The 20,862-nt window shown below is 51.3% G+C and overlaps 7 protein-coding genes across 7 annotated transcripts; 2 read left to right on the top strand and 5 right to left on the bottom strand.

Annotated features, from left to right (window-relative positions):
- Window positions 1-661: 661 nt before the first annotated feature.
- On the top strand, window positions 662-2,363 carry BDP81DRAFT_321343 (major facilitator superfamily transporter; the record flags this gene model as incomplete). Its single annotated transcript, XM_060584605.1, has 2 exons — window positions 662-1,074; window positions 1,157-2,363. 2 exons carry the CDS (start codon window positions 662-664, stop codon window positions 2,361-2,363), a joined length of 1,620 nt encoding a protein of 539 aa, XP_060444124.1.
- A 374-nt stretch (window positions 2,364-2,737) lies between these two features.
- Window positions 2,738-5,074, bottom strand: BDP81DRAFT_461761 (primary-amine oxidase; the record flags this gene model as incomplete). The annotated part of the gene is made up of 2 exons (XM_060593815.1): window positions 2,738-4,935; window positions 5,035-5,074. 2 exons carry the CDS (start codon window positions 5,072-5,074, stop codon window positions 2,738-2,740), a joined length of 2,238 nt encoding a protein of 745 aa, XP_060444123.1.
- Window positions 5,075-6,837: 1,763 nt separating this feature from the next.
- BDP81DRAFT_350600 (G protein-coupled glucose receptor regulating Gpa2-domain-containing protein) lies at window positions 6,838-8,698 on the bottom strand. The gene is made up of 2 exons (XM_060586203.1): window positions 8,487-8,698; window positions 6,838-8,415 (listed from the first exon to the last, which is right to left on the bottom strand). The coding sequence occupies exons 1-2, from the start codon at window positions 8,635-8,637 to the stop codon at window positions 6,947-6,949; spliced, it is 1,620 nt and encodes a 539-aa protein (XP_060444122.1). The 5' UTR covers window positions 8,638-8,698; the 3' UTR covers window positions 6,838-6,946.
- A 3,650-nt stretch (window positions 8,699-12,348) lies between these two features.
- Window positions 12,349-13,096, top strand: BDP81DRAFT_321785 (uncharacterized protein; the record flags this gene model as incomplete). The annotated part of the gene is made up of 2 exons (XM_060584647.1): window positions 12,349-12,636; window positions 12,689-13,096. The coding sequence occupies 2 exons, from the start codon at window positions 12,349-12,351 to the stop codon at window positions 13,094-13,096; spliced, it is 696 nt and encodes a 231-aa protein (XP_060444121.1).
- A 509-nt stretch (window positions 13,097-13,605) lies between these two features.
- BDP81DRAFT_461759 (zinc-binding dehydrogenase) lies at window positions 13,606-14,814 on the bottom strand (the record flags this gene model as incomplete). The annotated part of the gene is made up of 3 exons (XM_060593814.1): window positions 13,606-13,638; window positions 13,690-14,706; window positions 14,785-14,814. 3 exons carry the CDS (start codon window positions 14,812-14,814, stop codon window positions 13,606-13,608), a joined length of 1,080 nt encoding a protein of 359 aa, XP_060444120.1.
- A 656-nt stretch (window positions 14,815-15,470) lies between these two features.
- Window positions 15,471-16,653, bottom strand: BDP81DRAFT_450394 (uncharacterized protein; the record flags this gene model as incomplete). Its single annotated transcript, XM_060592525.1, has 2 exons — window positions 15,471-16,336; window positions 16,425-16,653. The coding sequence occupies 2 exons, from the start codon at window positions 16,651-16,653 to the stop codon at window positions 15,471-15,473; spliced, it is 1,095 nt and encodes a 364-aa protein (XP_060444119.1).
- A 1,652-nt stretch (window positions 16,654-18,305) lies between these two features.
- BDP81DRAFT_273348 (uncharacterized protein) lies at window positions 18,306-19,697 on the bottom strand (the record flags this gene model as incomplete). Its single annotated transcript, XM_060582947.1, has 3 exons — window positions 18,306-18,607; window positions 18,938-19,047; window positions 19,582-19,697. Coding segments are annotated over 3 exons (528 nt in total), but the record flags the coding sequence as incomplete, so codon positions are not given.
- Between the last annotated feature and the right edge of the window lie 1,165 nt (window positions 19,698-20,862).

Genomic DNA, 20,862 nt, shown 5'->3' with positions numbered 1-20,862 from the left:
AAGCCAATTGATGTAGCGCTTGTGTATTGGGAGGCATCACGGACATAATCAAAGTGCCTACTTACTTTTAGCGGGTTGCGAAAAAGCTCAGATTATCAAATTTCATCCACAAAAGAGTGCGTTTAGTCTGACAGATACTGGTAGCGGGATTTCACATTTACTAAAGGGACTTCTTCTGCACACCCATGACTCGACAGACCTACATTGTGATGTTATTAAAGCGCCATTCAACCGCCAATGCCGAGCCGACATCATGCTCCCTCATAGTTCGGCCGAATCACATAATGCCCGAGTGTCTCGCGACTGTGAGAAGCGGGGTGAGATGTAGTGTTCGCTGTGAAGCTGTTTTGTGTGTTTGCGCGTTTCAAGATAAGGTAGCACCTAACCTTGTCTACCGCCAACTGAAAGCTTGTCAAGACGTAGACAGCTCCAAATCAAGGTGCGTTGAGAAAGGAAGGTTTAAGCAAGTATCTAAATTTGGCACAGTTGCGCGCATCAATTCGGGGATGGCCCCGTCGTTGACGTAGGAACCTCTGTCTGTATCAGTTTGGCCGGTTTGTCTCGATAGATCGGACGGAGCCTCTTATAACGAAAGACCACCCAGTGCTTTGAGGCTTAAGGGCGTGGGGGAGTATCTGTCACCCCTTCACGGTGAAAGACAATGGACGCCAAGAATTCACAGCCCAACCCGCGCAACGACATAAGCCTCGAGTCGCTGCATCCGAGCGAGCCCAACGCAGGTGTGGACGTTGATGACAAGAAGGAGATACCGATCACCGCATCAGTACCAGGGCCACCTGCCATCGCCAATGAAAACATAGACGAGGAGGAGGCACATTCAGACCGTGACTCGACCCAGGCGGAAGATGAGAAGTTGAAAAGACGGGCACGCTGGGCCCTCTTTGTCATGTCCTTCTTTATGGGAGACGTTGCGGACGGGCTCGGTCCATTTCTTGGCGTTTACTTGCAACAGCGCGGATGGGAACCCGGGCTGCGTGGCATGGTCAGTACGGCGGGCGGTGTTGCGACCATCATCGCGACGGGGCCGATCGGGGCGCTAATAGACGCAACGAAGTGAGTATCCTAGCTCTTCACGGACCCTCAGTATAGCATGGTGTGTTATCGCCACGAGGTAGCTGATGCTCGAGGTTGCCAGACACAAGCGTTTTCTTGTCGCTGGCTGCGCCCTCCTTGTAGGTGTTTCTCAAGGACTCAACCTTATCTCCACACATCCGGCCCTCGTCTTCTCCACGCAAATTGTGTCTGCCGTCGCAGGTACGAGCATGATGCCTCTCCTCGTGGCGCTCACACTGGGCATCTGCTCTCCTGAACAAGAAGGCAGCAACACGCAGAACAAGAAAGATAAACACAGCTTCCGCGTACTCAACGGACGAAACCAGGCAGCTAACCACGCGGGCAACATGGTCAGCGCGGGTCTCGCTGGCTTACTGGGCTCGCGCTTCGGGTTGAAAGCAGTCTTCTACCTCGTCATGGCATTCTGCGCAACAACGATAGGAAGCGTCTTCCTTCTACCGGAGAGGGCAGTCGATCATGCAGCCGCGAGGGGAGGGCCTGCCCCTGAGCACAGCGCGGGTAATACTGGCGCCCATCAAATGCAAGAAAGACGGGGGATTGAAACCCAGGATTTTGCAGAAAGGGGTGACATGCCCCCTCCCCCTCAGACTCCGATTGCTAGCCCCAAGGCCAGCTTCCGCCGATTGAGTTTGAAGCCCAAATTCTCTTACAGCTGGATCAAAATCTTTCAGAACAACTGGCCTCTCGGTATCGTCGCCATCACAATTTTCATGTTTCACCTGGGCAACGCTGCGATTCTCTTTCTCTACGGCCAAGCCTTGGTGGCCGCAGGAGAGGGGGATCCCGCAGGCACCACCGGTTTGACCGTCATCATCGCGCAGGGCACCATGGTCATTGTATCAATATTGTCTGCTTGGGCATCAGGTCGCTACGGCTACTGGTCTGCCGTCTTGCTTTCGTACTCCGTCTTACCTATCCGAGCTGCTGTCGCAGGCCGTGTAATGAAGAGCTGGGGTGTGTGGCCAGTTCAGATCCTCGATGGCATCGGCGCAGGTATCCAGAGCGTTGCTATTCCCGGTCTGCTAGCCGTTATGATGGCCGGTACTGGGCATGTTAATGTCACGATGAGCATTGTTGGTGGCATAACTCGACAGACTGGCGCTGCTATTTCGCACTCGTTGGCTGGATGGGTGGCGCAGGTCAGGGGCTACAGCTTTGCACTTTACTTGATGGGTGTCTTCCCGCTTGTTTCTGTGTTCTTATGGGCTGTCTTTTACAAGATACTCTGCCCAGTAATGGACAAGAAACCTGGGGAGAATACTATGTAGTGCTGCTTCTAACTTCTATCACAGAGCGAGGTAGCAAGTGGAAGACATGTATAGTAGAAAGTGGCTTGATTCCTCTAAGTGGAAGATCCGTATGAGGGTCATATCTATATACCGTACAAGACGGGTAATCGGCTTATGGAAAGCGGTATTATACGGCAGTAACCGGCAGCGCCACGTGTGGCGCTGCGACAACTTCTGTGTTACCAGACATGGACAGCAAAGTTGAAGATACGAAGCTGGTGGAAGTTGACCTTCGTCATCTGTGAGAAACAAATACATATTGTGCATTACGTTAATCTGGTGCTGGGTTACCACTAAAGTGTTTCCTGTTCCTGTATTTCTACTCATGCAGTCCCAAATCATCTGTCAAGACCTCAGGCTCCTCCGTTCTTCTTGATTTCAAGGACAGGCTCGGAAAAGCCCACTTCACATTCAGAAGGCAGCTCAACTCCGTAAGAGTCCGACTCGAGCTCGCCAGTAGTTTCATTCACAACGATCCATCTCCTGTTTTGCAAATCGCCGTCCTGCGCTCGATCATTGAAGTTCTGCGGCGCAAAGACAATGCTGCTCACAGCCTCGCTATAAAGCGTAACGGGGATATCCTCGGACCTGGTGAAGTGATGCATGCCCAGGTTAAACCACAGAACGATGTCCTCGTTCTCGACAACCTCGCCATCAAAGAACTTCATGAAATCTTGCTGCGGCTTCAGGGGCAAGTTGACGTTAGAGTGACTGTTCGCGTACGGCTCCGTGTCATGCTGTCTCGAGAGCGCTAGATGTGACTTGGCGAACGGCGTCTGGTGCTTGGTCCAAGGAGAATTGAGCGGCGTGAGATGGATATTGGACTTGCCGGGGACGATTCGGTAGCCTCTCTTCTCCCCCCAAACGTTTGTAGCGTTAGGTTTCACGATGCAGTACATGGCCGCGTTGTTTGGTTGCCAGTTGAACTGTTGCTCGTCCGTCATTGTGGACTTTTGGAGCTGCATCTGCTCGAAAGAGCCGAGCTCTGGGTACCAAGGCTGGCTCGTATTGGCTAATACGAGCTCGCTTACTTCGAGGCTGTTCTTTGTGTCGAGAATGTCAAAGTCGGCTTTGTAGGTCAGTATATGGTCGTGCAATGATCCCATGGTAGCCTCCTGGATTCTGGGCCCAAACTCTTCCTGGTCTGGATAGTAGAATGAAGACTGTAGGAAGCCGGATGCCCGGACAGTGACCTCAAGACTACCGTCAACGTGAAATGAGTAATCAAACATATAGTCGTAGTTGCCAACAGTCGCCACGGATCGCATAGTCAAAGCCGAAGCCTTGACTGTGCCCAGATAGCTGAACCCGTACTCATTACCACTTCCATACCGGTGACGCGATACGGGATATCCAGCATCGGCTTCGAAAATGCAAATCGCATCCGTGTTCACGACAGATGAGTTGCCCTCGTGGTACGTGACGTTCCAGAAAGTGCTGCCAAAAGGACAGTCATAGCCCTCGATCAGCGTACCCAGGTCAGTACCAAGGCTGTAGTACGTGTCGTGATACACTGTTTCAGCAGCCTTGGGCGTGAATCCGGCGTACTGGGCCGCGGCCTCTTGCAGCGAGAGCTCGTAGATGACCCTTTCGCCCTTGAACTTGATATCATAGTACATTAATCCAAGGGTACGCGAGTATGATGTGTAAAAGGACCACCCCATGTACTCGATGTATTTCTGTTCCTCATCGACCTTGTACCGCTTGCCGCCAACCTCGAGACTTTGAGGCGCTAGCTTGTTCTCGAGATCTCTGACTCCCATCTCAGGCTTGAGATCCAGGAGACCCCAATCGGTAGTACGGCTCTGCTTGAACTGCTCCTTCAGCTCTCCTGCCTCCCAAGCAGACCGCAGGACAGCAACCGTAGGGAAGAACTTCTCATTCGTCACGATACCTCTCAGTTTGTACTGTGAAGCATCTGTGCCGGTGACGTCTAGCATGACGAAGAAGTCCAAGGGCGTCAGATATGTCGCTGTGTTGGGATATCTAAACATGACCGTGCGAAATGCTTGGGTGCCATCATAAGAGAGGGGCGTGCCGCTGGTGGAAGTGAGCGTAGTCCGGTTATCACTCAAGCCGTAATAAACTCCACCAATGAGTTCGGATGTAATGTCGGTGATGTTGCTCATGACAGACATGAGAAGCGGCTCCGTGGCTGTCAAGCGGGGACCATCAAAATAACGGCTGTTATACGGGATCTTGCCGCCACTGCCCCCGTTGAAGATGTAGTCGAGTTTCTCCACCTTGGTTCCGTTGCCAACGGGGAGAGGTCCGACCATGTACTCCTGGGAGTCTGGGATCTCCAGGCCGCCGCTGAAGATAACTACTCGCGCATATTTTGGCGGCGGGTTGGCAGTGCCTCCGAGGTATGGGAGGACAGTGGACTTATTGGTATGAAGAGTGTCGATCCAGTAGACATAGTTGTCCGTGATCGTAGCATTGTTGGGATCTGTGAGGTTCAGACCTGTTGCCGGGTCATGGAGTAGATTCCAGACAGCGAGGTTGTCATCCGGGGAGATGGGTGCCCAGACGTTGACTTTCGGCGCCTTGACTTTGGGCGCGACCTCGTTGATATTGCAGGTGGTGATGTTCGCCGCCCGCCTGAACAGCCCATGTTGTTTCGTCCCAGAAGATGCCTCGACTGCCACACCAAGGGCCAAAAAGCCCGACAGAGACTGTCTCGGGAGCATTGTTGCTACAGTATGATAGTTGTAGGAGACTTCTGACTGAGCTCCTAAAAGACTGTCAGAATATCAAACGAACCCGGCCGACGTCTCATTTTTATTGCCTAGTAAGATCCGATGTCGCTGAGCGCAGATAGTGAGGTCGACAGGAACCGAGATAACAGGTCAAGCAGCCGCTACGCAGGCCAAAATATCGCCAAGGCTCGGGCGTTGCGGCAGGATACCCAAGTCCAAGTGGTCGGTAAGACGCCGGTGGTCTTGGCCTAACGACGAGGAAACCTTTTATCCCACCGGGCCGGTATGGAATCTTGATCAAAAGGTCTCGATAAACAAGAGGTCTTGGCTAGATAGAGAGAGCAAGATAGGCAGTTTTCCTCATCTGACATGTATGCCAAGACTTATGACGGAGCTTTTGTATTCCAGTCTTGCATTATCGAGCTCCCATTATCGATGGTGGCATGTAAGGTAGCATCCTGCCCTTCCAGTCTTATCGGGACGTCTATCGCATCTCGGGTCTTCGTCCAGTGCCATTTGCAGGTCATCCAGTTTACAGTTTCTGGTACGCATTGTCTCCCCGGCTGAACCTTTTCCTTGATTGAGCGCTGCCGTGACGTGGCGGCCTGCTTCCAGTGCGATGCGATGCCGGACACTTGGTCTGTTCTCTGAAGCTTCCGCTCAGTTCGTTGATCAGCGATGCGGGGTTGCTGATTGAGCTACCCCGCCAGATTGCGGTGACAGGCTGACAGCTGAAAGTGATTCGCGGCTCGTCCCTCGACTTGACTTACTATTTAGAGGCGTGAATAAGATTGAAAGTTGCAAGGCCTCTCTCTTTTCAGATCTCTGCGGGAACACTGACAGGGAATCCACTCGTCTGAGCTATTCAGAGTATCAACACTCGGGCTAGGTGAACACACTGGTATCATTACTGAGTTCTGTTCCAACTTAGTCAGCAACTCTATCAACCGTGGCTCGAGCTGAAGCTGTCGCAAAAACGACGCCGTTAATTACGGGCAGCAATTAACGCCATATATACCCTACGACAGAAGCACATATTGATATCACTACCTAATAGAGATGAACGCTGCGAGCCAACCCCCGTAGCTATTTTTTCCCTCTCTGTCATAGCGAGGGATCGATTCGAATTCGGCTGGCGGAGGCCGATAATGTGTGATGCGAGTAGATAAGAAACGGAAGAACTGCTGATTGTTTGTCGTTCAGTCTAAGATAATCTCTGCTCCACCCCCGTCTCCGGGCCCTCCGGAGAACTCCCGATTACCCCGCGCTGGTCTTCAGAAACCCGGGGTTGGCCACCGGCCCGATTCGTTGCTTCCTGAATCGCTCAGGTCTAGTCTCATCAAGTACCTTACGAGGGCCAGGATTGGTTGACACTAAACTGGTTAAACTCTCGCTCAAATCAATCCTTCATAGTCATAACTCGCCTGTTCACAGACAATTTGCATGCCTAGGCCTGAGACCTTGCCTGCTAAGCAACGTGACTCTTCTCGGGTGCCCTGGTCTTATCGGTGAGCTTTTTGATGACTTCTCCGGTCGAAATGATCGAACAGTCCGCAATGAAGCATAGCTTCAAATGTGCACAGGTCAATATTTGTCTAAGGGTTCAATGAACAAGTCAAAGTACTTCGCGGCGTGTTCTCGGTTATTATGTGGACAGCAGGCGATCAAAAACATTTGTGTCCATGGTCGTCAATTGAGAAGGCAACTTGCGCAAGTAGGCAGGCAAACGTTTTTCAAGATTTTGAAATCGCAATCAAGGGTATCATTCTTCTGATTGACTAACTAATAGGGTATTCTAGAAATGTATTATTTCGTCGGATTCGTAACTCATCCTGCCACTTCCGGCTCCTTATGATAAACTGTTCATTTTCGACGTAGCCATGTAAACAAATCGCCCTTTATCCTATGCCTCAAATGCTGATTGAAGCCATAGGTGACCGCATTTGCAAGGCCGATAAACTGACTGGAGCTCTGCAGCGCCGCCAAAACACGACTTTGCGAGCCGTTCCCAGACGCCTCCATCAATCTGTTGACGAGACCAGGGATCCAGAGCACCACGTACATGACCGGGTAGGCGTTGAGGAGCATCATGCGCTTGATCTCGCGCTCGACTTTCCTCGTCTGCGTACGGATCGGGAAGTCACTCATCATTGTCGCGGTCACGTTCTGCGGTCTGCTGTCGACTTGGTTGATACCCGGGTTCACCGGAAAGTCTCGGGACTGTAGCTCCCGAGTCCCCGGCATCTTGAATGATAATGCTGATAATGTAGAGCTTCTGGCGCTGTGAGTCTTTTTCCAAATGGACACTGACGGCCGTCTTGGCGGACCGCTGTCCATACGGTATTGAGCGAATTGGGCTTGAGCAGCAATTGCTGCTGGTGGAAGCATGTCCTTCTGGAGGTGTGACAGGCCCCCAGAAGCGCTCTTGTGTACTTTATCCTCTTGCTCGAGGTATGAGAACCGAGCCTCGGAGGCTTGGCCCATGTCCATTTCGATGTCGTCGAATCGTGAAATTCTAGCCGACATCTTCCGTCCCGGCTCTTGCTCGCCTGTTGGCTCTTCGTCGATCTTGTCTTCGGCAAAGTGTGCCATTCTGACCGCTGATGGCCGCCTGCCGCCTACCGCAATTTTCTTGTCTTCATCGTCTTCAGAGCTCGGCGGTCTCCTAGCCAAGCCCGCTAGCGCGCTCCGCGGGGCGACAGGCGACGTTTGTTGGCCTTGCAGGGGATTCGGCGAGGACTGTGGCAGCTCACCCCATGTTGGATTCGCTCGCTCGAACTGGTCCATCTCTAGCTCGGGAGTATGTATCGACTCGAATCCCTGCTTCTTCCTTATCGATGATGTGACGACATTGCCATTCGACTTTCCGCTATCGTACGAAGGATCGGAAGTGCTGACCATTGTGCGAAAGTGTCGTCCAAGGTACCACCAGACGTAGAGGTAAATGAGGATCGTGGTGAAGATGATGCCGAAACGCCAGCCGTGCGTTAGTGCGTATCGAAGATCGGGCCGTTCTCGGGTTATCCAGCACCAGTTGCCGCTCACGGGTTTCATAGTGCCCATAAGAGTCGCTGTTGTGCTGGTGATGAGCGGTACGACCCAGACGGAGAGACAGATCATAACCTTTCGGAAGGTTGACGCATTCGGCATGTAGGTTTTTCGTGTTATAGTGAGGAAGGTGACGACCGCGATGGCGAGGATAGAGAAGTCGGACGCTTGCACCGACAGCTGGCCAACCATGCCGTTGAGCACACATGCTGCGCCCGGTTGAAGTTCTTTGTTCTTGATGTAGATGATGCCTGAAATAGTGTTCCCAAGTGAGTTTATGAACTCTTTTCGCCCAGCAATCACAGTCAGCGCTCGCACTCTTACAAGTAGGACCTGGACGAGGGGCAGAACTTACCGGCCAACGTCAGGTTCAGCACGAGGGCATGGCGGAAGGATCGCTGATGTTCATGGTAGAGAGCGAAAGAAGTTAATACACCTGTTGTGGCGAGGAACGAAAGTATGCTGCCCGTCAGGGTGACAGATGCGACTGCAGCATCGAAGGCCATCGTGAACCCGCACGCCAACGGATATTGGTTGGCATCCACGCGAGCGAGCCTCGCGGGCGACGGGTGGAAATGGGTATCATCTTGTACGAAAAGCCAGTGCGCTGCTCAACCAGAACCGTGGACTGGGCGGGATTGGCTGTTCGTTACATTGATGGAGTCACGGGGCTAAGGTGCGAGTCATGAAGTTGTTGATGGACGTGGGGCCCTCCCTATGCCCCTGTGCATTCTATTTATTGTGTGATAGACGTCCGTGATGCCATCTGAACTTGGCTAAGGCCCCCAGACGAGAGCCTAGTAGGCAGGACATAAGTCGTCGAAAGAAGTGCGGTTAAATGGCTTTGAGTTTGCGCGATTAACATCAGCTGGGTAAAGCAATGCTTAGCCTCCCAAACTTGAGGCTTCCCTTGAGGCTGATGATACGCCTCAGAGAGTTCCGAGATACCACCTAGGGTACCACGGACTGGACAGCCAACTCTGCTAGAGTTGCATGTGAGCTAAGGCAGGATCTCCTTAATCAACACTTGGCGTTTTGGAAGGTAGTACCTAGCACTCAGACCCACTGCATAGTCCGAAAATCGTTAGCAGTTGCGCAGTCCCACGTGGGGTTTTGTGTCAGATTTCCAAAAGCGTTCCCCGACTTAGCCGTGGAAAGATGAATGAATCTTCGAGTGGCAGCCCGTCATCCCAACTCTGTGGCGCGCGTCTGTCGCCAACCTACCAGCCTTTTGGAGAGTCGATATGAACGGGATCCCCTTCCCATCTCCCAAGCGAGCGCGTTGCGGACTTTTCAGCTCTTGCAAAACCCAATACACACGGCGATCAGTCAACGTACCGATCATGCGTATCATCGTCTGAGGCAGCCGATCACGCAATTCCATTGGTGGCACATAAGTCTGGGCAGAAACCTTTATGAAATACTTGCACTGATTAACTTGCAGGCTCTACGGAGTATGTGAAGACGCTAGAAGCCTGTCACCAGGCCCGTTGAGAATGTGAGGCTGGTCTCGGCACCCAGTCATCCCGTTAAAAGCCTTGCTTAATGTGGGCAAAGCAATATCAAGGTTTAGACGGAGTGGAGCCCTTCGAACCATCGCGGCATCGCAACGTCTTTTACCCCTAGACATGGATCGGGGTCCCTAGTTCGCTTACAAGCCTTTGGCTGATTGATGACAGGATAACCTTTGCAAGACAAAGCCCCAAGTTTCCGCAAACGACCAAGGACGAACACGTACGGGGTTCTCTCGCCGACAAAGTCGGACTTTTTAAGACTTCCTTCGCTGAAAACATCTGCCCTTCTGCTCTGCCGTCCGACTGAGAGCAAAGTTTAGGCGTTTCATGGCTCTATCTCCGGGCACTTTCGTACAAAACTCAAATCGACTACCAGACAGGCGACGGCACTCTTCAACATCGCATAAATTCTGCTAAGAGACAATTCAACTGCCCACGTATCCGTCGAGAACCTCCATAGTCCACAAACCGGCTGTTGTTCCCCTGTCGGCGTAGGCCTTGACCCCGGTCGTGCGTTCTTCCGATTTCGCGCGTCTCTCCCTCCCTCCCGTGATTCTCCTCTTCCCCCCTCCCGCAATTGGCAACTGGAAACTGAAACATAGGCGAGAGGAAAGAGATTTTTGCCACAGTCGCGCGCAAAATTGATAGCCCACGGATATGCCCGCAAATAAAGGAGGTTCTATTTTCGAACCCAAGCCGCCCTGCCAGCCCTGCCTGGCAATGGTGAATGGTCAACCGCGCGGGAATCGGAGGAAAGCCTAAGTCCGGTTTAGCCGTGCGTGCAGTGCTTCTGCCAACTTACCTGCCAAGCGCGGTAGACAATTGATTGCATTTAATTACTCTAGTGTCTTTAAGGTGTGATTGCCATTCAGGACGGGCGAAGGAAAGGCTGCCAAGATCACTTTCGACTGAAATTGTGCCGAGGCCGACATGCGGCCGATTTGTAGGCCTCACGAGCAGAGAATCTGCTTGTTCAACATCGATGGCCCATACTTTGCACCCCAAGCCGAGAATTCAAGGGAAAGTCATTCTCTCGTCTTCTCGTGATTCTGGACCTTCAATATTGATTAGAGTTGTTAAAGAAATTAATTCCCGATTTGATTGGGATTCTGGGAGTGGACGGACTCAGCTGTGAGGAGGGGCAAACTCGGAAGGGAAGAAGGGGAGCGAAAAGAAGCACAGAGCACGCGGCGACATACGCGATGGGCTGCGGCCGGGAATTTCAGACGTGAGCATGAGTCGTGAAAATGTCGTGCCCGAAATGCTCAGCCTTGGAGTAATGGATTCACCCTGATATTACTTCACGTGGTGATAATCGACATGACTTCCGCGTGTCCGGCCCTTTACAAGTAGCAGGCCCCCTGAAGATCTCCCAATACTTCCGCTTTGGGTTGGAAAAGCTGGGGGATTGTCTACCAAGAGTCGGAGAAGGCCAAGATGGCCCGTCATTGCGATTCAAGGCCCAGATTTGCATCGTGAGATGGTGGGTTCGCGAAGTTTGCCCCCGGCCACACGTGGAGGAGCTATGAATCGAGGGCACTAGAATCAAGCTCTCGCGTCTAACCTTCAGAGAATACAAAAAAGATGAGATAATATGTCAAAGAATGTGTTTTAGCTTGATTTGATTGAACTCTAACTCATCCCGAGGCAGAGAGTTATGGCCACGCGTGATTTAGAATTCCAGATCAATCCCATGCTGTGCAATTGTCGTACTCTTCTTGCTGTCATTGGCGCTTCTCAATGATGTTTTCAAAACCCTTTTCAACTTACCTTGAGGATTGTTGCGTTTTGCTGTAGAAAGGCCCAAAAAGAAAAATGTCAAGTTGTTGGTATCCCTATCACAGGGAAGTTGGTTCGAACCGTAGGGTCCTGGGGGTGACGAAGTATCAATATCTCTGTATTAATTGATTCTGCGTAATGTGTAAAAGGGAGATTCCAACCGTAGGTTGGTTGGGTAGTCGCGGTCTAATTGTACCACCTCGAGGTGGCCCATGCTCTTGCCCTTATCCGCGGTCGAATTGGACTTCCAATCCGACACAAGTATTCTCTTGAGTTCTGCTAGGGGGGCTGTGTCAGTTGGCTGGGGGGGCTGTGTCCCACTTTCTCGAACTCATCCGACCAATGAGAGGCCAGTGATTCACTTGGCCCGATACCCAACTTCAGCTCTGCATCTTTCACATCAACCAGAATGTCTCTCTTAACGTCAAAAGGAAGTGGAAGGGGCCTGGAGGGCCAATCGACGAGCTCGAAGTCACTCGTAATAGGGAGGCCGCAGAGGATGAGGCCATTAAGAACCTCAACGATCGAGCCCGTGCCAACGAGGCCCTCAGCCGCGGCCAGCAGCCTCAGGAGATTCCTCACACACCTACCGGCTTCTGTCAACTGTGGGCTTACGTCATGTATGCCAACACTGAGGACGACTTTGACGCTGCCTGGGACCGCCTGTTGGAAGAGTTTGCCGACCAAGACTTAGCTCTGAAGTACATCACAGACACCTACCTTCCACTGCGATATCAATGGGCCAACTGCTTCATCTCTCAGTACGAGAACTTCGGCGTCAGGACCAACAGTCCCACCGAGACTGCCCACAAGGATCTGAAGTCGTATGTCATCAACGGCAACTCCGACTTATACGCCGTCGCCCAGGCAATTGAGGAGATGCTGCGCAACAAGGCCCGTACCTACAGGGAGAGGGTGGCGGCAATGGAGTCTCGCACTCGCTATGAGTACCTCCGCCGTGACTGGCTTGAGACCGTCTCCAAGGAGGTTGGCCTGAAAGCACTGGAGCTGATAAGTGCCCAGCACCAGAGAGCCCTTCCCTCACTGCCAACTGACCAGATTCCTCGCCCTCCCGATCTGCCGCCGTGCTCCGGCAGCTTCACGAACCAGTACCGTCTCTCGTGTAGTCACAAGCTGCTCGATCTCATGAAGCGCAAGGAGCCACTTACGAAGATGTACATCCACCCTCGTTGGTCGTTGCGTCAGCCGTTGGTAAGTTCATCTCGTCGGTTCATGGATTGTACTGACTCTGCTGCCAAATCAGAACTTCAGAGATGCCCTGCTCAACATCAAAGACCCTGCCGTTGTCACCACTCTGCGTGGGCGCCCGAAGAACAAGAACATCGCCTACCACGGCACCTTGCCGACCCCTTCCTCCTCAGGGGCACCCACCTCCTCAGCAGCACCAGGCCGGCCAACGGCGAGGGCACCTAGACAACCTCGCAGAGCTCAGTACCCAGCATCGCGACCAGTTAGGCAGAGTATACGCCGTAATCGGTCAGCGTTCAAGTACGACGACGAGGACGAGTTGGCCTCGCAGAGCACGCAGTCGACCATAATAGTGGGCGGAAGTCAAGTGGTGGAAGTTGAAGAAGCCCAGCGACCGGCAGCGAAGAGACGAAGTAGACGACTTCAGGCTCCTCCAGCCTCAACGGCGCCAGCGCAGCTGTAGCTCCGGCGACTCAATTGGCCAATCAGAGGCCGAATTTAAGGCAGTTTTGATAACAATTGACAGAAATCGAGATTCGTCGAGATCTCTCGATTGCCGCAATAAAAGCCAAAACAATTTTCGAATTACACAAGTTTACGTAAGCCGGGTCTGCGCGAGGCTGGCAATGGAAGGCTGGAACCAATTGCCTGCCACGGTTGGTCGAGAAAATCGCGATTATCCCATTGGCCAGAAAACGTGGGACACAGCCCCCCCAGCCAACTGACACAGCCCCCCTAGCAGAACTCATTCTCTTTACCTAATAGGGAAGTAGATGCACCAGTTCCCGGCAGTTCTCGTGCTTGCTTACGTCTGCTGTAGCATTACATCCGACCTTGTCTTTCGCCAAGTGAGCTCCGTTTTATTTGCGTTGTTATCAAAACTTCATGTTCGCCTGTCTGTCGTTGTTCAAACACTCTGAAGTCTGTTCACCCATACTCATGAGAATAGGACGTGGACCAATTCACCATGCTTTAGTCTAGCTTCAGAACCCACTTGCCCTTCAGCTGTGATAAGTCAGCAAAGGGGTCACACGATCATGATTGAGAAACACTTGCCTGGCCACCGTGCATAGTCTGCACCAACTTCTCCAAGTCGTCAATATTTCCTACATGAACGTTGGGAACGACCGCACGGCGTTTGACGAACTCCAAAGCCTCAAGAATATCGGCACGCGATCCAACAGATGAGCTCAGGATCTTCCAACCCTTTCCAATAAGCCAGATGGGATTGAAGTTCACTTTCGCCTCCCACGGCAGAATGCCAACGCACATCAACGTTCCGAACGGCGCCAGCAACTCAAAGGCATCCTGGTAGGCAGCAGTTGCCGTAGCTGCGACTACTACTGCCTTTGCCCCATAGCCTCCGGTTGCCTTTCTGACTTTCTCCGCCAGAGTTCCAGGCTCGGTGACATCGATGTAGACCTCGGCTCCCTGGTCTTTACAGATTTCACCCTTCTCCGGGCCAGCATCGACGCCAATGACGCGGTAGCCCATGGCACGGGCATACGCGACGCATAGAGCGCCTACGCCTCCTCCGGCTCCCGAGATGGCGAACCATGAGCCCGGCGTTACATGGCAATTCTTGATTGCCTTATAGGCTGTTACGCCCGCACAAAGGATGGGCGCAACCTCCTCGTTAGGCACCTCGTCAAACTGGTCAGGGAGCCTCGCCAAGTACCGTAGCGGCGCAAGCGTGTACTGAGCAAACGTGCCGTCGTACGCTCTACCAGAGTGTAGAGTCTTTTCGCAGCGCGTTTCACCCTCGTTAACGAGGTCTACGCAGGCCTCGCAATTGCCGCACGTGTCACGGGTCCAGGCGACACCCACTCGCTGTCCAACTTGGACCGATTGGTCGAGGGCCGCAATGTTAGAACCTAGGGCGGCGATGCGACCGACTCCCTCGTGGCCGAGGATCTTCCTATCGAGGGGTCCGAAATGGCCCATGGCCATACCGAGATCGGAACCACAGAGACCCGTTACTGATAGGCGGATAAGGACTTCATTTGGTCCTGGAACTGGGCGCGGTTCATCCCGCACCGCAAACGTGGGCTTCCCATCTGAGCCTTGAGGAGACTACAAACCGTAAGTCTTCGCGGCGTTTTGTGGTGTGAAGAGGAATAGACGCGTAGAATAGTCTCAATGGTAACTCACAGTCAAAATAGCAGCTCGGTGTGTCTCCATAATTTTGCTTCGTCGAATGAGATAAGAATAAGATAAATATACACAGAGCTTTACCTCACAGAATGGCGTGTTAAGTTGAAGTTGAGACCAACTTAACTAGTGCTGCTCGAGGGAGATCTATGATGTAGGTCGAAGTTTCCCCGCTACAGGATGGTGTGAAGTGGTATAGGAGTTCAGACGGGTCGGAAACACTTTTCCGCATATCGTCGGTTCGAAGGTTCCCCTCATTCAAAATTTGACCTCGGTGTTTGTTGTTCAGCCGTAGTGATAACTGGCTACCTATTTTAGGTATTTGTGGCCCAGTGGGTTGGGAGTATCGAGCGACGTCATCGTGCTTCGATGCATGTATCTGTGCGGTATCAGAAAAGAATAACATTGACTTCAGCCAAACTTCTGCCAAACGTCTCCACCGTGATTGATTTTTATTTGAATGATTGCATGTGTGGAAGAGTCAATATTATTACTTGGGGATGCCTTGAATCAACCACAGCCGCTCTGATTCCTAGGCCTCTTCTGTTCAAGATTCGTACGACAGGCGACGCACTTAATGAACAATTGCTCTAGGAGCCTCGGGAAGCAGCGTGCTTGGATGCCTATCCCTAGCTGCGATTTTGCTCCAGAGTCCTTATTCGCTCCCCCAAAGCAAGTTCATCCGCTTATATCCGTTGCAACTGCTCCAAGGTCTGCCTCCTGTCCCTCAAGAGCCGCTCTTCATGTAGTAGGTGCTCCAGTTCAGCCGTATCAGCAATTAGGGGCTCCGGCGAGGAACCAATACGATCTTCAATCATAGTCGGTGACATCCTACTTGTTGCAGATGACAGGGGCGACTTTGGGAACGAAATCGTGGACATGATCTCCGGTGATACCGCGCCATGTTCAACTGGGGGCGTGACCTTGTGCCTTTCGTGGATATTTGGCTCAGGCGATGCGTACGGCGTTCCATCCAGCTCGGCCATTATCTGATTCTGTTGATTTGAGAATGTTGCAGGGCTCTTCTTATCGGCTTCCAATGGTGTCGTGTATGAATCCAACTCATACCTGTCGGATTTGTCTCCGCCGCCGAGCTCTGGTGTGATATTATTTTCGTTACCATCACTCAAGCTGACCTTCTTCCTCTTTCGCCACCAAAAGAGTAGAACTACAGCCAACATTGCCACAAGGGCAGCTCCAGCTCCAATTCCAGCCTTCACCCCCGTTGATAATTCGGAGGAAGAGGAGTCGCTGTTGTCACCGCCAATCGCAGACGTAGGTTCGGCGGTAGGGTTAAATTCGGCGATAGGGGCTGTCGATTGCGCCGTCGGTGTTGCGGCTTGTGCTGTGGTTGAGCCAGCCTCTGTCTCTGATGTAGATGTCTCGATATCCACAGTAGTATGTGTGTCATCGCCGTCGGAAGTGGCGGATCTAGTACGTGTCACGATGATGGGTTGTGTTGTTGTCAAGGTCACTATAGAAGTCAAATCCGTCTGGGAGGCATTGAGCCAGCCATTCGCGACGCAGTAGGCCGCAAAGGGAGGCCACACATCTTGAACTTAGCGTCAATACAGGGCTAATAAATCAAAGGGAGTGCAAGAAGGAAAACTTTTCTAATTGAAAAACCAAGAGAGGCATACCTTCATATGTTGTTCCCTCGCCACAAAAGTGCTGTATGCAGGTGGTCCATTGGGTACGCATGGAATGTTGTTTCCCGATGCGGCAAGCACAATCAGGGTTTATCTTTACGTGACAAAGGTCCGATACACTTGGAGCCAGACAATCCTGAGCACATTTAGGAATATCGTCTCTGTCTTGAGCGTATGCAAAGCGAATTACTGCCGCGAGGACAACTGCCGTGGCCCTCATCGCGACGGAGCAACGAGAGCCTGTTCGGGATGTAGATTGAACGCACAGAAAACAATGGCGAAGCTGACAGCTAAACTGAAGAGTTGTTGTGGGAGGAATGGTGTCTGGGAAATCCAATGGGTCCTGCTCTGGGTGGTATGTGCCTCAGTGACAGCCAAGCGTGGCCTGCGGCAAGAAAGCGTTACTGGAAAAGACAAGACAGCTGACGGACCAAGCATAATGCTCGAATCTGCAAGGTTCTTGATGGATCATGAGAAGTTTCTGCCAGATGTGGTCAGGCCTCTGTTTGGCTTGTTGGTAGGGTCTGATTTGAGGTCTCGCCTGTCTAAACTCCAATCTCAACAGTTCCAACAGCTTTTTGTTCGGCTACTCACATACACTGCGAGACAAGGACCCATTTTTACTGGGAGAAGATCGAATCACTACGTTCAAGGTTGTCTGGTGCCAAGTTCAGCTTCTAGCTGCGCCCTAGTTGTGCAGAGCCCAGCGTCCTCGCCTGCGTTGGTTATGAAATTTCGCTGGGCCGAGCAGATGAAGTGAAACCCCCCAATCTCAGCTGGATCAAAAGCAACTAAATAGTTCTCCATGGTATACCTGGCCTCGAGTCAACAGCTTGCCATCCAGTTTAAGCCGGCAAAGAACATACTAGTGGGTAGTTGTTTCGGATCTACTTTGCTATCGCAGCATCATGAATCGGTTAAGGCGTTGTCGAAAAGTTTTTTGACAGTGAGTAGCTACTTCGCGGACGAATATGAGAGAAACTTGGCATCATATAACCGGAAGACACGTCCCACTACATTACCTAGGGCAGCTTCTTTTCAGACTGCACTCCACTCCAAATGAAATCGCATTTGAACTTCACTCAAGCGACAGAAAAATCATGAGCCAATGACAAGCAGCGCATTTGTTGTTGCTCAAGTGCACATGCACCAAACACCTGTGCTTATCTAGACTCTTCTCTTCCGAACCTCAATCAACGTCGCGTCCCTTCTCTCGATCAGCAAATTCGTAACAGTAAATCCGGCTGTATTGTTGATGAGGTTACAGCGAGTTTAGTCAAAGGTCCTTGGACACCGACATCCCACAGCTCACGGTCAACTTCCTAAGATCTTGCCCACGAGATAGAATCGCTTTGAGGGCCGTCACTCGACCATTTTCGGGTTCTCGGTGATTCATAATCTTTCAGTAAATCCAAGGCAACTACGTGCTCTGACTATTATTACTCAACGTTATGCAAAGACCAGCGTTGTACCACGACTCCCAGGCGACTGGCCGCAGGCTTGTGCTAAGCATGGAAAGTAAGTGTGAGACCCTATGCTCCAGCAAAACACATTGTGTCACGGAGAAACGCATTGTTTGCTGCACGCGATCAAAGGCGTCAGTTTCGCAACGTGTTGGTGCTAATCCTATGAGTGATTCTCCAGTATCGTTATCAGAGATGCCCGTTTCCATTGAATCTTGAAACAACGAAGCCTACCGAGGCTATCTCAAATCCAGCAACACGTAGCCAAGGAGCTCAAAATGTATTTAGTGAAGTATTTACACGATAAGGTTCCACATCAAGACTACATAATAAAGTGATTCTCCGTACTGAGGCTCAGCTCTCATTTGGGTGGTGAAGTAGCCGCGTCGTTCGTTGCCGCAACAATCGCAGCCTTTTTCTGCCGCCTCTTCTTTCTGCAGCTCCTTATGCAGCAAAAGACGCATGAGCAGATCAACACGAACACAATCACAGGAATTCCAGCAACTAGGAACATGAAAAGACTATCTTTTGTAAAGTCAGGGCCACTCTCAAGTCTCGGCGGTTTATAGTCATAAACTCCATCCGGGATCGTCTGACCAGTTGTCCACGTCGGCACTATCATTAGGCTCGCCAATGTCGGTAGCTTTGGCGTCAAGTTCGCAGTATTAGATGCATACCAAGTCACTGTCCAGGGTGTATGCATCATGAGCACTTGGTGTCAGAGCCCTCCCGGATAGGGGCTAGTTAGAGGTAGTAAGGAGTCCAAGCAACAAAGGAGCAGCTCAGATATATATACAGCGCAGGGAGTACACGTCGGGGGATGAGCAGATTTCAGTAATTCATCATTCTTCCCCTAACTGCAGTTGGCCTCTGAGAGCTTCCACCCTGCGTCAACAACCCCAACTTGACACTTGGTCCAATTTCGCGTCCTCAGGGTTGGGAAGGGCTTCGGTCTTGGGCCCCATGCAGCGCACGCCAACCCATCGACCCAAGTGTAGTTGAATCCACTCCACCTCTGGTCAGCGTTCAAGTCATAGACACAAAAAGCAATATATGCAATGGCGAAGAAAATAGTGCAAACAAACCTATCGCAACAGTAAGCTGATGTAGGGCCCAAGGTATGTGTATGGGCCATGCTATCCCATCGAGTGCTGCAAGGCGACAGTACATTGAGATGCGGGGGAGCAGCCAATCGGGCCACTTCGGGCCCCTTTTTCCAACCAACCAACGTAATTGATAATAGATACTTCCAATTACTAGAGATTCTGCGTATGAAATCGGTACCAGCAATCTTCTGAGTTACAGAGAGCTACATCGCACTCGAGGCAGCCCATCCTCGTGTACTTCCCAGGGATACCGGGCTCAACCTCCGGAGGCTCGCGGGGCCGAACAGTGGCATTATCACATTGCTCCGGCGTACAGTCGGCAGTGCAGGCGGCGGCGAGGTCCTCGGGCAGCAGGGCAAAGATACACGACTTCGCCGAGCCCGTGGAACGGCCAGATCCGTCAGAATCGTCAGAATCCATTAATTGAGTATTGGTAATGATGGATTTGGTAGATGTACCGGAGTGGAAATCATAGGGGCAACTCAAGCAGTGGATGTACCAGATGCGGTGCGGGGTAAAAGGGGGCCCGTTATGTGGAGCCAATGTACTGTCGCCTTGCAGCACTCGATGGGATAATACGTCCATCCTTCGGGGCACACGCCCGGGCTAAAATTGAGCCGGCTTATCCCTTTGATGCGGTCCCATCCAGAGGGATAGCATGATGATGGGGGAGCCGAGACAGAAACACTTGATATGAAATTGTGGTATCCCATCTGGTGCGGAATAGCTCCATTTTTGCCAAGCCCCAAAATACCCACTATTACCCCGCATTTAAAGGGGTACTTGAAGATACGTCACTTCTCCTTATGCTCTATTACCTATTATTACCACTTTATATTTTAATTAATGCTAACTAGTTATAATATCTTCTAATAATTCTAATACCTCGATTATTTTCAATACTTCTGTACATAGCTGTATAGTAGTTGAGGTATACTTAGATGTTACGCCCGCCGCAACTTGTCACTGTGGGCGCGTAGCTATATAATGCAGAACAAGGGAAAATGATGCGGAGTCACCATTATCGAAGCTTTTGCTTTGTGCCACACTTGGTTGCCTTGTCCTGCTCGTAACACTAAACTATAAAAATAACTACCTCTAGACCGCCGAGCTCCCTACCCACGCCACGATCCTCGGTAATCTCTATATATTTAAGAAGGCCTAAATTAATAGTTCTATTATAAGAACCCTTTAAATCGGTTATCTAGATCTACTTATGTTACAACCCAACATGCATGACCAAGAACAGGGCCTGCCCCGCAGGCTCGCGGCGGTTATAATACACCACATATGCAGGAGATAAGGGACACTAGGCACCCTCTCACGGAACGGAAGAACTATGGTACAAGTCACGTGATGATAAGATAAGGATCATTTGGGATCAATATGATCCAACACGACTTGGGGGCTAAACGATCATTCTGGATCAGAATGACCCAAGACGACCCAAGGGACAAGGGACATGTTCAGGATCAGGACTTGTATATAAGGATGGACTTGAGCTGGACTCTAGGACAGACTTCCATAGCTCTTCAGCAATTAACTTCGTATCAGGATTAACATCCGCTTTCAGCTATCACCTTGACAAGACTACGATTGATCACCGAAGCCTTACCCACCCTTACGATTGACAGACATAGTTTCCTTGAAACTATTCCACGACTACGATTACTGTTATCAGTTCCGCAGCCTCAACTTCTGCAAACTACCCCTACGACTAGCTGGCCGTAACAATATATTGATGAGTATAAAGAACGAGTGGCTATGGGAATATCCCGACTATCTATATAGTAAGTAGAAGACCCTTTATACTAGCATATCCTTGGCAAACTTAGTCATGCTTGTGTAAGACCATATTGT

The sequence above is a fragment of the Colletotrichum phormii genome (assembly GCF_030913505.1).
Source record: "Colletotrichum phormii strain CBS 102054 chromosome Unknown BDP81scaffold_12, whole genome shotgun sequence".
NCBI classification, from domain to species: Eukaryota; Fungi; Ascomycota; class Sordariomycetes; order Glomerellales; family Glomerellaceae; genus Colletotrichum; species Colletotrichum phormii.
The sequence above is the reverse complement of the archived record's forward strand: the minus strand, read 5'-3'. Positions and strand labels throughout refer to the sequence as shown.

What these genes read in the sequence shown, in the direction of transcription:
- BDP81DRAFT_350600 (XM_060586203.1), bottom strand. Translation starts at nt 8,637, where the DNA reads ATGGCCTTCGATGCTGCAGTCGCATCTGTCACCCTGACGGGCAGCATA. An exon ending in GCTGAACCTGACGTTGGCCG is followed by an intron (nt 8,416 to 8,486) that starts GTAAGTTCTGCC and finishes CTGGGCGAAAAG; the next exon opens with AGTTCATAAACTCACTTGGG.